We start from the raw sequence: 19,236 nt of genomic DNA, 5'->3' as shown, positions 1-19,236 counted from the left end.
CTTTGGTGTATTTTGGGTGTTTCATACAATGTGTAACATTGTTCTTTGATACTGATACTATAGCTATATAAATTTAGGATGTGGTTCTGTCATAAATTGTTCTCTTAATTTGACTGTCCTTCTTCAATAAATATTGGTATGATAACTTGTGACAATAATCAAGTTTAAATGTAATTTGGGTGTTTTGTTCTCTAATGAAAACAATAGTCAACTATTTAAACTATGTTATTCAATTCTTCTTTTTATAAATGCACAATAAAGAAACAATGATCAGCTACATTTCTGTTTATTAGTATTTTTTTGATTGCAGAACTTTTCACCGCATTTCACATTTTAATCTGTCTCTGGCAACTATCTAATGTTATAAAGCGTTCATGTTTTTCATAAAAATAATATATATATATAATTAAAATAATCATGCAGTTAAGAATATTTACATCTATAGCAAACTGATATCGACTAGATGTGTATTCTGATTTAAATACATTCGAATAATGACATTTTTATTATTATAAACCTCAGCTATGATAGCGAAGATGGATACAATTTAATTTCATTAAAGGCAGACAGTGGGGGGCAGCAGAGGCTGTGGCGGTGACGTCACCGCGTGACGCCATGACGCCACCGCGTGACGCCATGACGCACGAGCGTACCCCCATCAGCTGATCAGTGAGCCGCTGCGGAATTAACGCGCGTTGCTGCGATATTTTCATAAAATCAACAACCAAAACGAATATGAGACGGTAAACAGCGGCTCCGGTGAGTAAAACACATCGACATCTAATCTGTCACGCGACTGGACACCGATAGAGTCCCGCTGTCACATTATAATGACGATAAACACACAGATGAACGGGACAGAGGTCAATATACATACACAAACACACACACACACAGCCAACAAACATTCACTTACACAAACACACACACACTCATAATATACATGTTTATTATGTTCTTCTACACCTACACACGCACTATACACCGCAGATGCAGGAACACTACACACACACACAGACACACACATATGGCATTTTTGCAGCTCAAAATTTTCATTCAGACAGGTGATTTTCAATCTAAATAAGAGTATTTCTGCTGAATGATATCAACTGCTGATGCCCAGACATGAATATTGTTTGGAAACATGTTTCCTCCTCAGCTATCTCCTCAGTTCACTTCAGTCCTTCATCATTGATTGACAGGCCCAGACACAATCTCTATATGTGTTCAACAGGGCTAATACTGTATTTATGGTTGGCTTTTAAGCATAAATCTAATGAACCACAATATGAAATAAACAAGCATCAAACAGACTGTGACTGTGAAGAATTTTGTACATTCAATTTCAGTTTATATTTACAAATGTTTAGAATAGATCTGGTCAAAATGATGGGTTTAATAGCTGTTATTGCTGTATATGCATTATATACATAATATAGAGCAATTATGGCAATTTATATATATGATACATTTAATTATGCTAAAGCAATGCTTATTTTGCTTTTATATAATCTATATATCAAGGCCTATGCATTTTATTGTGTATACTGGTATGCATATAGGATCAGCTGTTGCTTTGCTTTTTCTTTCTTTCTTTTTTTTTTATATATGCACATTGATCCATGCAGTGTTTAGCATGTTAGATACTGTGTATATCTCATTTATTTACGGTAAATGTTTTATTTGTAGGCCTTGATATTAATGCCACTTATGTGTCAGATTGCATTGAGGAAGTTGATTCTAAGATCCATTTGGCTTTGTTTCTCTTGCTCATGGTCATCGTTTATAGGTTTTATAATCGATTTAGCACTGCATTGCACACTTGGCAGCAGTTTTCTTTATTTTACTAAGGATATTGCCTTTTATTAAGGGTGTTATTTGACTGGTGATTTGTTTTGTTTTTTTAAAAACATGGCATGGAAATTGTAACCAAAATGGATGCTTTATGTACAGGTTTCACTTCTGTTAAATTCTCTTTATCTTTAAAGCGGCTGATGTTTCCACATGATAGTTTTCTGGTAATGTCTGCTGACTTTCCGAGAGGTCAGTGGATCTGTGTTTGTCTGTACGGATGGACGCTCATTGATTGCTCTGAAAGGGTTTGGTTTGATTCGATTCGTCTGCTGTTGTGTTATGAGTCTGGCAGAGCTGAAACACCAGTCTTACTTTTTCTAAATCAGCAGAGGAATGCTTTTAGGATGAAGCTGGTTCATTTAGTGAACATTAAACGAGTGTTTCGCAGGCTCAGGTTTAATCTGAAGAGACACAAGCATGTCAGGTAACATCAGTCCGCTTTCTGCATTGCTTTCCTCTATATGTGTGTGCTTTGAAGGATTTAAAGTCATGTGTTCTTAATAATCTGCATTATTTATAGCTATACAGATGTGCGACCGATTGGTGAATTCTGACAATCTTTGGAAAATCCAGTAATGTTGTGTCTTATCATTTATTTTATGTTGTTTATACAAATGATCTTGGATTTCTCTCTTCATAACACAAGCTGGCAGCAATGGTTAATGTTAAAAGCGTGATTTGTGGTGTTTTATTGCACTTACAGAAGTGTTCAGTGGTTGATGTCTGTTTATCTGTGCGTTACGTAACAAGCACTGTGACGATCTCAATTCTGCTTCAGTTCTGTTCTAGAGCGATTTTAATTATCAATTCAGTTTATAGTTGTGCTGCACTTATAATATCAGATGTTGAACCCTTCCTCAGATTAAAGAGTTTGTACTTAACCACTTCTGCATGTTGTTTTAAGGGATGGATATTGATTTTGATAGATTTTTTTGTCAGTTTGAGGTTAAATCTGTGATGCACTCATTTGCTTCAGTTGGAAACGCGCTCTCTGTTCTTTCATGTATTTTGTGCATGTATACTGCATATGTACTGGGAAACAGCTTTATAGCTTATGCTGTGAAATTGTAAACAATCCTTCGAATAAAGTGCCAATGGCATGAAACCTGAATGGAACTCACAATTTAAAGTAAAATCCATCAGAAGGTTGTCCAGAAAAAAAAAATCGGACCCACACAAAAAACCTGCTGTGTGAAAAAGAGCAGTGAATACTTAGAAAAAAGTGCATTTCAAATATCTTTAAACATTTACCTCTCTCATTCAGTCATAATTAGGCTGCACGACTGAATTTTGAACTGGTAAACGACAAACTGATCACAGAACATGTTTGTAAAGCTTTAAATAATAACTGTTGAAAAACAATGTTCTCAGCTTTTACGACTAAACATTTGCAAACAACATTGTACTGGAGAATCTGCACAAATAAAAGTCTTAGGGGCCGTTCACATATCGCGCCTAAAAACACGTGGAAAACGCTAGGCGCGCCGCTTTCTCCTCCTTTCCAAAGCGCTCGGGCAGAAGCGCCCCTGAGGCGTCTGCCTTTGCTAAGCAACCATGACGTGCTCTCTCCTTGAAGACGCGGAAATTTCAGCAAAGGATAAATGGATTTGCAGCTCAAAAATCGCTTGCAGTAGCTCTGCTACTAAATTTATTTCAAAATGGCAATCCATATAGAGCTATGATCAGCTGTTCCTTCATCTTGGCTGAGCTTTAAACGTTGTTACGGGAAAGGATGAAGCTGATTATTTAGTTCTTGTCACATGACCCGCGGTGCGCTTGCCGCATTCTGAAAAGTTGAAATGTTTTTAACTCGATGCGGTGCGGACGCGGCTGGAAAAGCGGGCTTTTTTGGAAAATCTTCTTTTTTGAAGGCTCAAAGTAAAGTACTCCCACATCCCGCTGAATGCTGCAGAGACGCTGTTTGGGAAGCACGTGACATAAAACAAGGCCACTTATTGGTTATTCGCTACTTCTCCTGTTATACTGGCTGAGTAAAACCTCCGGTGGCTCTGCCACACTTTGGTCACCGCAGATTTGAAATATGCACGAAATGAGCCGCTTATGGCTAATAAGTTATTTAGCAACGAATCGATGACTAAATTAGTTGACAACTATTTTAATAATCGATTTTAATCGATTAAATCGATTCGTTGTTTCAGCTCTATTTAAATGTGAAAGCCGATAACCAATATGTTGGCCGATTTATCTAAATCCACATGTTTACATCATTTTTGAAAGCCTGATTACCAAAAAAAGTCTCATCATTAAAAGTCACTAAACACTTCAACAAAAATATATAACATAAATTAAACAATATTTCACTTATATCAGATGTTGAACCCTTAATCAGATTAAAGAGTTTGTACTTAATTACTTCTGCATGTTGTTTTAAGGGATGGATATTGATTTTGATTGATTTTTTTGTCAGTTTGAGGTTAAATCTGTGATGCACTAATTTGCTTCAGTTGGAAACGTGCTCTCTGTTCTTTCATGCATTTTGTGCATGCATACTGTAGAGTACAAGTTATAGTATGCATAATTTATACTGCAGGAATAGTATAGAATCAGAATCAGAATGAGCTTTATTGCCAGGTATGTTCAGACATACGAGGAATTTGTTTTCGTGACAGAGCTCCGCAGTGCAACATAACAGCGACAGAACAAAAAACACAATAAGGAATAAAAAATACAAAAAAATACAAATAGGTGGGTAAGGATTGACAATATACAAATTGACAATGTATGGCAGGTATATTAAAATGAGCATTTATGTATGTACATGTATATTATGTGGAAAAATTTTAACTGTACGCTAAGTATGTGTGTTTGGATAAATAAGTGTATGTGTATATAAATATAAATATTAGTAGTGTAGTGTGTTCCATGTATGTACATGTATATTATGTGCAAAAGATTTACGTGTACGCTAAGTATGTGTGTTGGATAAAAAGTGTAGTGTATATAAATATAAAGAGTGTAGTGTGTCCCACAGTTATTATCAGCTGTTCATAAGATGGATTGCCTGAGGGAAGAAACTATTCCTGTGTCTGGTCGTTCTGGCGCTCAGTGCTCTGTAGCGTCGACCAGATGGCAACAGTTCAAAGAGGGAGTGTGCTGGATGTGAGGGGTCCAGAGTGATTTTAACAGCCCTTTTGCTCACTCTGGATAAGTACAGTTCTTGAATAGATGGGAGGGTTGTACCGATAATTCGCTCAGCAGTCCGGACTACCCTCTGTAGTCTTCTGAGGTCAGATTTAGAAGCTGAGCTGAACCAGACAGTTACTGAAGTGCAGAGGATGGATTCGATGATGGTGGAGTAGAACTGTTTCAGCAGATCCTGTGGCAGGTTAAACTTCCTCAGCTGGCGAAGGAAGTACAACCTCTGCTGGGCCTTTTTCACAATGGAGTCAATGTGAATGTCCCACTTCAGGTCCTGAGAGATAGTGGTGCCCAGGAACCTGAATGACTCCACTGCAGTCACAGTGCTGTTCATGATGGTGAGTGGGGGGAGTGCAGGGGGGTTTCTCCTGAAGTCCACGATCATCTCCACTGTTTTGAGCGTGTTAAGCTCCAGGTTGTTGAGACTGCACCAGACAGCCAGCTCTTTAACCTCCTGTCTGTAAGCAGACTCGTCACCGTCCTGAATGAGGCCGATGAGTGTGGTGTCATCTGCAAACTTCAGGAGCTTGACAGAGGGGTCCTTAGATGTGCAATCGTTAGTGTACAGGGAGAAGAGCAGTGAGGAGAGAACACAGCCCTGGGGAGCTCCGGTGCTGATTGTACGGGTGCTGGATGTGTATTTTCCCAGCCTCACTAGCTGCTGCCTGTCTGTCAGGAAGCTGTTGATCCACTGACAGACGGAGGTGGGCACGGAGAGCTGAGTTAGTTTGGGCAGGAGGAGGTTTGGCATGATCGTGTTAAAAGCCGAGCTGAAGTCCACAAACAGGATCCTCACATAGGTCCCCGGTCTGTCTAGGTGTTGCAGAACATAATGCAGTCCGATGTTTACTGCATCGTCCACAGACCTGTTTGCTCTGTAGGCAAACTGAAGAGGATCTAGCAAGGGTCCAGTGATGTCCTTCAGGTGGGCCAGCACCAGTTTTTCAAATGACTTCATGACTACAGACGTTAGAGCCACAGGCCTGTAGTCATTTAGTCCTGTAATTTTGGGTTTCTTGGGGATGGGGATGATGGTGGAGCGTTTGAAGCATGAAGGGACTTCGCACAGCTCCAGCGATCTGTTGAAGATCTGTGTGAAGATGGGGGCCAGCTGGTCATCACAGGATTTCAGACAGGCTGGTGTAACACAATCTGGGCCTGGTGCTTTTTTCCTTTTCTGCTTCCGGAAGACCTGGCGCACCGCATCTTCGCTGATCTTTATTGCAGGTGTGGGGGAGAGGGGGGATGCAGGAGGTGTGAATGGTGAGAGCGGTTGATTGGAGAGGTGATCAGGATGGGTTGCAGGAGCTGTGAATGGTGTGAACGTTTGTTTGGAGAGGCATTCAGGGTTGGTTGCAGGAGTTGTGAATGGTTGTGTGGAGAGGTGATCAGGGTAGGTGATGGGTGTTCTTTCAAACCTGCAGTAAAACTCATTCAGATCGTCTGCCAGTCGTTGATTTTCCACAGTGCTGGGGGGTGGTGTCTTGTAATTGGTGATCTTCTTTAGACTTTTCCACACTGATGCGGAGTCGTTCGAAGTGAACTGAGTCCTTATTTTTTCAGAATAATTCCTCTTTGCCACTCTGATCTCCTTTTCCAGTGTGTATTTAGCCTGTTTATACAAGACATTGTCCCCCTTCCTGTAAGCATCTTCTTTGGCCTGACGGAGCTGTCTGAGTTTTGCAGTGAACCACGGTTTGTCATTGTTGTAATTTAGTTGAGTCTTGGTAGGAATACACATATCCTCACAGAAACTGATATATGATGTTACGGTCTCTGTGAGTTCGTCCAGATCGGTGGCAGCAGCTTCAAAAACACTCCAATCAGTGAGGTCAAAACAAGATTGTAAATCCTGCTCTGCTTCATTAGTCCATCTTTTTACAGTCCTTAATACAGGTTTAGCTGATTTTAGTTTCTGCCTGTAGGTCGGTATAAGATGAACCAGAAGGTGATCAGAACGTCCCAAAGCTGCTCGTGGAACAGAGTGAAATGCATCCTTTATTGTTGTGTAACAGTGATCCAATATATTACTGTCTCTTGTGGGACAAGTAACACGCTGTCTGTATTTTGGCAGTTCACGGGAGAGATTGGCTTTATTAAAGTCCCCAAGAATGATTAAAACAGAGTCTGGGTGTTGGGTTTCTGTGTCTGTGATCTGCTCAGCGAGTTTCTGTAAAGCTGAGCTCACGTGCGCTTGAGGAGGGATGTAAACACTAACCAGAATGAACGAATGAAACTCCCGCGGCGAATAGAACGGCTTGCAGTTAATAAAGAGCGTTTCGAGATTTGAGCAGCACGTCTTCTTTAACACAGTTACATCTGTACACCACCGTTCATTGATGTAAAAGCATGTCCCGCCGCCGCGCGATTTCCCCGTTGATTCTGCGTCGCGATCCGCTCTAAACAGCTGAAAGCCCGGCAGATGGAGCGCGCTGTCCGGTATGGTGTCATTCAGCCAAGTTTCCGTGAAACATAGAGCAGCAGAGTGAGAGAAATCTTTATTTGTCCGAGAGAGCAGAAGCAGTTCGTCCGTTTTGTTGGGTAGAGAGCGGAGATTTGCCAGATGGATGCTAGGCAACGGCGTTCGAAATCTGCGTTTTCTGAGTCTCACGAGCGCTCCCGCTCGCTTTCCCCGTCTGCGCGTCCTCTTGAAGCGTGTGATCAGGGCAGCCGCTCCGCCGACAAGAATGTCCAGCAAAACATCAGAATAGTCGAAAACCGGTGAAATATCGGGAGATGTGTGTTGCCGAATATCCAGCAATTCGTCCCTGGTGAAACTGATTGCAGGAATATAACTAAAGACAGGACAAACTAACAAAAACACAAAAACAACTGCAGAGCACGTCACGGAGGCAGCCATCCTGTATCGGCACCACTACTTATTTTCTATTTTCTATTTTCATATAGTATGAGTATTATGCTAATAGTGTGTTACTCCAAACATCTGGAGTCAATAATCATAAATATCTGAATATGTTATGAATGGAAGGTTCTAAATATGCAGAATTGGTCAATGTTTGTTTACTTGTACGTAGTGTTGTCACGGTACCAAAATTTCAGTATTCAGTATATACCAGTAAAAAGCCACAGTTCTCGGTACCAATTTCGGTACCAAAGCAAAACACAAAAATATGCTAATTAAAAAAAAAAAATTTTTTGCACTAAAAATAAAACCAATGCCATTCTTTATACTTATTTACAATTGTGTTTAAAGTTTTTCTACAAGTTATATAATTATGAAAAACAGTAAACAAGTTTCACCCAAATTTAATTTGTCTTTTAATTTATGAAATTTAAACACATTTTATTTTTTGGTAAATAAAGGGGATTTGCTAGACTGGTGGTGATGCTTAAGATATTTTTGGTCATTGAGGGTTTCTGTAAAAAAATAGTAATAGATCATATTAATTATTATTAAAAGATAATACTACTACTAATTCTACTATCATACTAATGTATATACAATGCACTATGAATTGATATGAAATGAATTGAGCTGCTGGGTTCATGAATATTAATCACGTTGTCTGCGTTCGGTCAAACTGATTTGCTGAAATCAAAACAGGGACGGTAAGAGATCAGCGCCAGCCAATGAAATTGCCATTTGCGCATTAGCCCCGCCCACTACTGGAAAAACCGGTATGTCTTCTGCTTGTTCGAAAATGAATATGAATAATTCTAAATGAACTCCATTATTTTAACAGGAGAAGACAACAAAGAATAGTTTACATATAGCGTGTCGATTCAGCGTGGTAAGACTCTCGCTCTCTCTCTCTTTGCATGTGTGAGAAACAGCGCTATCAGTAAAGCGACGGTGAGTCATGCGCCTTCACAAAGAGTTTACAGAGCATCAAATACAGGTGCGCTGTGCGTCCATTGAGATGAACTGAAAAGTTCAGATCGCTTGATGGAGAGAGAACTCTGAAGCTCAGATGCTAAAATTAATGCAAGCGTCATGCGCTTCAGTCTATGTAGTAAACAAACCCGCACGTCTCTGCCATTCATTAATTCACACAGACGCGCAGAACACGGATTCATATATCAAACAACTTTTGCGGCTTAACATTTACAGATACTGGTCCATATGGAGATTTGATTTGATTAATTTATGCTAACTTTGACAAATTTCATGACTGTCCATATTAAAATGTAAGTTTCATTTTCATGACTGGATTTTGAGATTCTGTCCTCGTTTTCTCCTTCGCGGAAATCATAGCGCTGAACCGGGTTTGAACGGGACCTCGGTACTACCGGTTCTTAAAGAAACCTGGTACCGTCACATTTTAAAAAAAATTTAGTACCGACTTGGTACCGAAGTACCGGGTCTTTTGACAACACTACTTGTACGTTATTATATATATTTTTAGGGTAAAGAATTACCAGTATATAATTTTTGTAAGGTTTTCCTTGACTATAAAGCATATTTTATTTTAGGGATGCACCGATATGGGCATTTTTGCCGATACCGATAATTCTTTAAATGTAAAAGCCGATTACCAATATGTTGGCAGAGTTATCTAAATCCACATGTTTACATAATTTTTGAAAGCCTGGTTACTAAAAAAAGTTTCATAATTAAAAGTCATTAAACACTTCAACATAAATAAATGACATAAATTAAACAATATTTCACTTATAATATCTGATGTTGAATCAGATTAAAGAGTTTGTACTTAACCACTTCTGCATGTTGTTTTAAGAGATGGATATTAATTTTGATTTATTTTTTTTTGTCAGTTTGAGGTTAAATCTGTGATGTTTGTCAATCATGATGCACTCATTTGCTTCAGTTAGAAACGCGCTCTCTGTTCTTTCATGCATTTTGTGCATGTATACTGTAGTGTACAAGTTATAGTATGCATAATGTATACTGCAGGAATAGTATAGTATGAGTATTATGCTACTAGTGTGTTACTCCAAGCATCTGGAGTACTCCAAGCAATAATCATAAAAATCATTTTATTTTATAGATGCACTGATATGGAAATTTTGGCCGATACCGATAACTGATAACCGATAATTCTTTAAATATGAAAGCCGATAACAAATATGTTGGCCGATTTATCTAAATTCACATTTTTACATAATTTTTGACAGCCTGATTACCAAAAAAAGTCTCATCATTAAAAGTCACTAAACACTTCAACATAAATAACAAAATACATAAATGAATTATATGAGATGTATTTAATAAACTGTGATTCTTTAGAAAATGTTTATTATATATAACTGTAAATTCTATAATCATACCGTGTATAAAAATAAATATATATTTTTTCCAGGCCTTTGCTTGTTCCTCTAGGCCAGTTATTCCACTTCCTCATTTGTGTGTTTCTGGAATTTCCAACAATGCATTAATTTGTGTCTGAGTGCTGTTTTCTTTTCTCGTCTCTTTCTTCTCAGAATCGCAGAGAACATGTCAGGAAACAGTCTGGTATTACCCATTGTTCTGTGGGGCCGCAATGCGCCCACTCACTGCATCTCCAGCCTGCTGGTGATGGACGATCTGACCACCATCATCACCGGCTGCCATGATGGACAGATCTGCATCTGGGACATGACCCCAGAGCTGGAGGTGAGAGGTCACGGCGAGGTCACACATGGCTTGGTTTTGCACTCAAAAAATTAACATTTTGTCATCTTCCATGGGCTGGAATGTCAGGAAAGTTATTAATCTCTCTGTATTGTTTGATGAGTTTCTGTGTGTGTCTGTGTGTTTAGATCAATCCTCGCGCTCTGTTGTTTGGACACACGGCTTCTGTCACCTGTCTGTCCAAGGCCAGCACAGGAAGTGACAAACAATACCTCATCAGCGCCTCTGAGAGCGGGTGAGAGAGAGTTTATCATGGGCTCTTTAAGTACAGAAAGCTGTGAGATAACAGTGTGTTCAGACAGAGAGATGTGTGTCAGCTGAGACGTCTTTTATGTTTGTCATCAGGGAAATGTGTTTATGGGACGTCAATGATGGACGCTGTATTGAGTTCACCAAACTGGCCTGTGCACACACTGGAATACAGGTAACACACACAAACACACACACACACACACACACACACACACACACACACACTTATTGACATAAGAACATACTTTATGCAGATTCACAAAAAAAAGAAAACATTCCAACATCATAAGACCAGCTAACAAAAGGCCTATGTATTTAAAAAAATAATATATATATATACTGCAATATCATTTAATATACAAAAATAATATATTCAAAAATAATAATATATTATTTATATGGATAATATATTATATAATATATTTATATTAATAATATATTATATATATAATTCTATATATAGAATTAAGAAAAAATAAAACAATTTTTTTTATGAATCAACACTGCATTAGAGTAATAGAGATTCTGCTATAAAGAACTCAAAGAGTCATAAAGATGTATATTTATTCAGAATATTATAATTATAAATGTTAAAGACTAAAGCAAAACGTGTATTTTTAAAATAAATGTTCTTACATTTTTTATATTCAAGAAAAAATATATAAATTTAATTTATGCATGAATAATTTTTCATAAAACTCTGTCTCTCTTTTGCACAGTTTTATCAGTTCACCATCGGCACACAGAGGGAGGGCCGTCTTCTGTGTCATGGACATTACCCAGAAATTCTTGTAGTGGACGCTACCAGTCTCGAGGTCCTTTACTCGCTTGTGTCCAAGATTTCGCCTGACTGGATCAGTTCCATGAGCATCATTCGCTCACATCGCACACAAGGTACTGCTGCTGTTTTGACTTGTGATGCATTTCAGGATTATAGGAGCTAATGCTTGTTTTTGACATCTGTGATGTGCTGTTGATAACCACTAACAATAATTTCCTCTCATTTTATATCAAGAAAAGGGAATGTGCACAGATAATGTACTCAGTGAAGTTCTCAATGTTTAAAATAATAATGCAAGTATAGTTTTGGTATTAAATGTAATTAAATGTCAAACTGCCAGAAAAAGTCACTGCACGCTTTTAAGCTACTAGCAAATGGCCATAAAATTAAAATCTACCAACTAAACTAAACACATTTAAAAATTTAAATACATTTTTATAAATAAAAAAAATGTGCTATTTACAATTTTAGTTTTTAAGAAATACATACATAAAAAATACCTTGTATAATTTATTCAGAGATTGCCATGAAAATAGCCTTGATGCTTGCATGCCATTAAAAAGTGAATGAATGTATTAATAAATAAACATTTTTTTTTATTAAATATTGTATATTTAATATTTTTTTTAATAGTGCAAATTCAGTGCTAATATACATTAAATATCTATATTGAAAGTAACTGTTTCACAACTGCCAAAAAAGTTATTTCATACTTGAAAACTACTAGCAAAAATTAATAAATCATTTTTTTTTCTAAATTAATCTACCAACTAAATTAAATTACAAATTTTAAAATTAAATTATAATTTTTACATTTTAAAAATGAATTATTTAGAATTTATTTATATGGAAATGAATAAGAGAATGTGATTTTTATTATTATTATTATTATTATTATTATTATTATTATATATTTAGACCAATAGACCAAAACTTTAAATATTGAACAAAATTAATGCTGAACAAAATTACACATTTAAAAACACGATTTTTTTAATTTACAAATGACTTCTTCAAAATGTATTTATATGTAAATATAGATTGGTTTTATTTATTTTATATTCATTCATTAAACAATTCTAAGCACAGCACTGAAAAACTACTAGTCAATGGCCACAAAGTTGAAATCTACCCACAAAATTAATTAAATTACACATTTAAAATCCATACAACTTTTAGATTTGGTGTCCATAGAGATTAAATTGAGAATAAACCAAAGTAATCCTTTAACCACAGGCCATGATGACTTTCAGTCAGTTTTCTCACCAGTTAAAGTGTGTGTGTGTGTGTTTTAGAGGACACCGTGGTGGCCGTGTCTGTCACTGGGATTCTTAAGGTGTGGATCATCACCGCTGACGTCAGCAGGATGCAGGTGAACAGTTCAACTCAACCGTACATGTCATTAAACACACGTTCTGGACAGAATGTGTGTGTCACAGAGAATCGAAGTGTGTGTGTTTCCCGCAGGATCTGGACCCTGTTTTTGAGGAAGAGTCGAAGCCCATCTACTGTCAGGGCTGTCAGAGCATCTCGTTCTGCACGTTCACACAGCTCTCGCTGCTGGTGGTGTGCTCCAAGTACTGGAGGGTGAGTGTGTGTGTGATTGTGAGTTTGTGATGTTTGCTTCACGTTATATACACTGGTCTGTGCTGCAGGTGTTTGATGCGGGTGATTTCTCCCTGCTGTGTTCGGTCCCGAGCGAGAACAATCAGTCGTGGGTCGGAGGAGAATTCATCGCTGCTGATAAAGTTATTATCTGGACTGAAGATGGTTGCAGCTACATTTACAAACTACCGGCCAGGTAATGCAACAACACATGCTACTACAGCTGCACAGTTCATCGAAATAAATCCAAAATTCTGATATGGCTTAGTGCAATTATTGCATTTCAAAAGATGTGATCTAAATAAATATGTGAGTGTTTCTAGGTGAAGCACAGCTCTGTGTTTGTCATTTCACAGTAAATGCTGCCCCGCACAAAATTGAGTTTGGGTCACTTATAACGTGCATTTAGAAAATGCAACATGCACAGAATGCAACATGGCTAACCAACTTCCAAAACCTTTTTAAAAACACTAATAATAATAAAAAAAAAAAAAGTAAATTAAATTTATCATCAGAATTGTTTTTTTTTTTTTACTTCGATTGTGCAGCACACAAACAAACACAAACTATCAACAAATATCCACATACCTAATATATACCTAATAACAGCAGACTAATAATAAAGAGCCTGTGATAAAAGATTTAAATTTCATTTAAATTTAACAATACTGCACCTACTGTTTGACTTTAAGATATAAATATAACTTAGTTAAGAGAATGTGTTTTTCATTCATTTGTGTTATATGTAAATGATGGCTTTGCAATAAATAAATAAAACTCTTTCAATTTCGATTTTGGCCTCCAACAATGATGAAAATACAATAATTGAGATTAAAACGATTATTGCGCCACATTGCGCCCCATTTCCAATTTGCTAATCATTAAAATCTTGTAGCATGATGCTTGCAAAATGGGACATGCTTGGTTTATGGAAGTATATTAGATTTATTAATGTTTTTAAAACTGTGAAAGAGAACTTGCGTTGTTCCTCAGGAAGATTTCTGTGCATGCGCTCAGAAACTGAACAAAACACGGACATATAAAGTCAGCTTTTAGCTCAAGGTGCGTGCATAAATGGTCAAATACATGCAAAAATTTGTTAAAATGTGATGCTTTGTGATTATTCACATAAACCCTCATTGGTCCTGTAATAAATGAATGTAAATAGTTTGAATGAAATACACATGTAAGGGTAAATTAGATCCGTGCAGCTCTTAAAGTGACAGCAGCCTAATATTCCCGCTGATGACTAGTGGTTGACTGGTATATCGCCAGTGCCGAAATATCGGCCGATATTTGGCATTTTTCAAATATCGGCATCAGCCGATAAGTTTTTCTGCTTGGCCGATGTGTTCGAGCTGGGACTTTTATTTTGACGGCGGTAATTTTAAGGACTTTTACGCTTGTTTGTTACTAATAGTTTGTTTGTTACTAATAGTCTCTACAATGTAGATTTCATAGCAACCTTATTTACAGGAAATATATATTCGATAACTATCACTTTCTTTAAATAAATCACTCATATGGCCAACTTATATCAGGATTATGATTTTTGGCATAATCGAGCAGCCCAAATGCAAATTTGATATAAATAAAAAATATATATTTAATATAATAATAATTTTTTTTCTGATTTAGTTAGTTTTCTGTCTACATGTAACTAATTAAATAAAAAAAATTACACACACCAACAAAGCACATACACATTACTAAACTCACAGAGAAACACTTTTCCAGCTGATGACCACACACACATTAAAAAGCCTTCAGATCAGGTCTACAGCTACAAAGTGTTAATCTACTCCTGCTAATCAGTCTGTGTGTGTTTCAGCTGTCTCCCAGCGAGCGAACACTTTCGCAGCAATGTGGGGAAGAAGTCTGAGGGTTCGATCCCTCCTCTGGTGTACAGCATAGCAGACCACGCCGACAAACAGGTCAGAGACATGCACACACGAGGAAACAACTGTACACTCACTTGTGCATTACAGACATGTCTGTTTATTCTTGGCCTTCAGATTCAGGCAGATTATGAAAGTGGACATTATAGGTGTCTTGAGAGGATCAAATGTACAAGTTTTCACATTTGTAAGGAAAGTTTAGAAGACAGACTTTTTCACTGATGAATCAGGAACGTGAATTAAGAAAGTAAATGGAGTCAGTTTTGATTTAAAGATTAGTTGATCTCAGCCAATCATAGTGCATTAAATGTTCTTTGTGTTTAAGTTCAGTTTCTTTATTAAAGCACTGCTGTTCGAAAGTTTGATGTTGGTGTGATTTTGAATGATTAAAAAAATACAGTTAAAACAGTAAAATTGTGAAATATTATTACAATTTAACTTACTGCTTTCTATGTGAATATCTGTTAAACTGTAATTTATTTCTGTGATGCACAGCTGTATTTTCAGCATCATTCCTCCAGTCTTCAGTGTCACATGATCTTCAGAAATCATGAAAATATGATGATTTACTGCTCAAGAAACATTTCTGATTATTATCAATGTTGAAAACAGTTGGGCTGCCCAATATTTTGTGGAAACGTATTTTAAAGAAATCTTTAGTAACATTATCAATGTCTTTACTGTCACTTTTAGGTCAATTTAATTAAAGTGTCCTTGCTGGATTAAATGATTAAATCATTTTTTCTTAACCCAAACCCACAAAAATATGACACCGCAATGATCAGAAACATTTCTTGTAGTGCAAATCATCATATTAGAATGATTTCTGAAGATCATGTGACACTGAAGACTGGAGGAATGATGCTGAAAATTCAGCTGTGCATCACAGAAATAAATTACAGTTTAACATAAATTCACATATATAACAGTTCTATTAAATTGTACAAATATTAAATTTTTTTTACTGTATTTTACTTTAAATAAATGCATCCAGATTAGACTTTATTGTTAAATTAATTCATTTCAAGTTTGTGTATAGCGCTTCTCAAGATACAAATCGTAATTATTTTCTTCTACATAAAATTCTTTCTATTTTAAAGTTTCTACATTATATTTAGTGCTGACTGTCAAGTTGATGTCCATATGGCAGAAATGTAAAGTAAAATCATGCAGCTAGTTAATGACATAATCAAACAGATGGTGAACACTATTAACTACAGTAGACTGATTATATGTTGCGATAGTTAAAATAGTTTTGTATTCTAAATTAAATGTTAAATTAAACCCACAAGCTTTTGAACAGTGGTTTATGTGTTTAGTTTGTGTTCTGTCCTCGTGTACTGTATATGTTTGTGTGTAATCTGTGCCATGTTTGATTTCTGTATGATTTGCTCTCTGTCTGTTGTTGCCCCGGCCCAGCTGGAGGAGGGGTGGGAAGGGCAATGTGTTGTGGTGCGTCTTCCTGACAGCGCTTGTGATCCGGAGCTCTACACTCCTGAATTGCAATACATCCAGCGGCCTCTAGAGGCACCAGTAAGCCCAGCTGACAGCGAGACGCAGGGGCGAGGAAGCCCTCCACGCATAATAATATCACACAATATGCAAGATTTCAGTTTGACATTATCTGTTCTGTTAAAAAATATCACATATTTCGCATGTGTGAATATGATTGGATGTCTTGAGAGCTTCCTGTGGCGTTCCTGCCTCTCTTTTGCTGTCTGTCTAATAGTCACCCACTCTGATTCGCTAAGTCTCTAAGTCTCATGCTCCTCCCACTAAAAACGACCAATCATTGGCCTTTCTCATTAGTCTTCACTTAGTGAAGATGCATGCAAAGTCCCAGAGCTTCTTCTACAGTCGCTTGTTTTAGTCTGATGCATTCAGTTAATAAAAGGTGTTGATTTGGTCTTGATGGAAGCCTGTTTCCACCACAGAATAATAAAAAAAAAGCTAATTATGACTTTCTCAGAACTTTTTCTCACAATTGTGAGTTTATATTTCAGCGTTCAGAATTTTTTCTCAGAACAGCATGACATTTTTTTCGTGCAATCCGACTTTTTGCATTTCCACATTTCTTCTCACAATTCTGACATTTTTTAACTGATTTGTGAGTTTACATCTCAATTCTGACTTTTAACTCGCTATAGCTTGTTGGAAATAAGAATTGCGAGGTATAAACTCGCAATTGTGAGAAAAAAGGTTGGAAATGCAAGTACATTTCTTAAATTTCTGACTTTATTTTAACCAATTGCTAAATTATATCTGAAAAAAGAAGTCAGGATTACAAAATATAAATGTCCAATCGTGAGAAAAAGGTATTTTCTAACAATTCTGAGAATATTGAAAAAAAATAAAATAATATATATATATATATATATATATATATATTACGATGTCGTTTTAGTGCCACGTTGAAAAAAAAATTCTAAGATTACGAAATATTACGAGAATAAAGATGTTATACTATGAGAATAAATTCGAAATGTTTCAAGAATAAAGTCAAAATATTACGAGAATAAAGTCGAAATGTTTAGAGAATAAAGTCATTTTACTACGAGAATAAAGTCGAGAATAAAGATGTTATACTATGAGAATAAATTCGAAATGTTTCAAGAATAAAGTCAAAATATTACGAGAATAAAGTCGAAATGTTTAGAGAATAAAGTCATTTTACTACGAGAATAAAGTCGAGAATAAAGATGTTATACTATGAGAATAAATTCGAAATGTTTCAAGAATAAAGTCAAAATATTACGAGAATAAAGTCGAAATGTTTAGAGAATAAAGTCATTTTACTACGAGAATAATGTCGAGAATAAAGTCGAAATATTACGAGAATAAAGTCGAAATGTTTCAAGAATAAAGTCGAAATGTTTCAAGAATAAAGTCGAAATGTTTCAAGAATAAAGTCGAAATGTTACGAGAATAAAGTCGAAATGTTACGAGAATAAAGTCGAAATGTTACGAGAATAAAGTCGAAAAGTTACGAGAATAAAGTCGAAAAGTTACGAGAATAAAGTCGAAAAGTTACGAGAATAAAGTCGAAAAGTAACGAGAATAAAGTCGAAAAGTAACGAGAATAAAGTCGAAAAGTAACGAGAATAAAGTCGAAAAGTTACGAGAATAAAGTCGAAATGTTACGAGAATAAAGTCGAAATGTTACGAGAATAAAGTCGAAAAGTTACGAGAATAAAGTCGAAAAGTTACGAGAATGAAGTCGAAAAGTTACGAGAATGAAGTCGAAAAGTTACGAAAATGAAGTCGTTGTACTACGAGAATAAAGAGAATATATATATATATATTACGATGGCGTTTTAGTGCCATGTTGAAAAAAAATATATAAAGCAGTTATCTTGCAATTTTGATTTCTCAGAATTGCAACTTTATATCACTCAATTCTAACTTTATAACTCGCATTTATGAGATAAAACTGATGGAAACTCCCAACTGTGAAAAGAAAAGTCACAATCACCTTTTTATTTTCTATTCAATGGCAGAAAAGGGCTTCCGTAGGTCTTTTTATATTCTTAAACGTGATATTATTAGAGCTGTGTGAAGTGTGCTGCTCTCTGGTTGTCTTCAGCTGATCTCTGTGTGTTTTTGGGTGTGTATTCAGCATGTTTTAGCGTGAAGGTTTGGACGTGTGTGTGTGTCGTGAGCGTGTGTTTATCAGTGAAAGCTCAGCGGTGGAACTTTGCACTGTTCTCAATACAGGATTTAGCTTTGAGAACTCAGAGGACATATATCAGATTTATATGATGCATCGGTCAGTTAAAAATGGTCATCTTTCATGCCACTTCAGACACATGACATGACACAACACCAAGAGGAATTTTACATTGAAACATCATGTATGGACTAATGTAAAATCAGTTTTTCACACCAGAATAATTTGCACAGAACCTTATTGTGATTTGTTTTTGTTTTTTTTATTACTTTTAGCAGTAATAATTGACAGTATATTTTTGTGACCATGCATATATCACAAGTGATTTAGCTTAATGATTTTGAATGTTTCAACAGCAGTACTGATTTTCCAGTGTTTAAAAAAAGAGTTGCTTATAAAACAATTTAATTTAAAGCAATCAATTTTA

At 36.3% G+C, this 19,236-nt stretch overlaps 1 protein-coding gene across 2 annotated transcripts in view; it reads left to right on the top strand.

Annotated features, from left to right (window-relative positions):
* Nucleotides 1-622: 622 nt before the first annotated feature.
* LOC132116886 (WD repeat-containing protein 7) overlaps nucleotides 623-19,236 on the top strand; it is a 119,162-nt gene continuing 100,548 nt past the window's right edge. For both annotated transcript variants that reach the window (XM_059525753.1, XM_059525752.1), the window contains exons 1-9: nucleotides 623-759; nucleotides 10,417-10,588; nucleotides 10,735-10,841; nucleotides 10,952-11,030; nucleotides 11,578-11,752; nucleotides 12,935-13,011; nucleotides 13,107-13,226; nucleotides 13,295-13,440; nucleotides 15,076-15,178. In XM_059525753.1, the coding sequence (XP_059381736.1) occupies nucleotides 10,430-10,588; nucleotides 10,735-10,841; nucleotides 10,952-11,030; nucleotides 11,578-11,752; nucleotides 12,935-13,011; nucleotides 13,107-13,226; nucleotides 13,295-13,440; nucleotides 15,076-15,178 (966 nt within the window). In that variant the 5' untranslated portion in view covers nucleotides 623-759; nucleotides 10,417-10,429. The remainder of the gene's footprint in view (nucleotides 760-10,416; nucleotides 10,589-10,734; nucleotides 10,842-10,951; nucleotides 11,031-11,577; nucleotides 11,753-12,934; nucleotides 13,012-13,106; nucleotides 13,227-13,294; nucleotides 13,441-15,075; nucleotides 15,179-19,236) is intronic.

The sequence above is a fragment of the Carassius carassius genome, chromosome 36, assembly GCF_963082965.1.
Source record: "Carassius carassius chromosome 36, fCarCar2.1, whole genome shotgun sequence".
Taxonomy (NCBI): Eukaryota; Metazoa; Chordata; class Actinopteri; order Cypriniformes; family Cyprinidae; genus Carassius; species Carassius carassius.
This window is presented reverse-complemented; position numbering and strand designations above follow the sequence as displayed.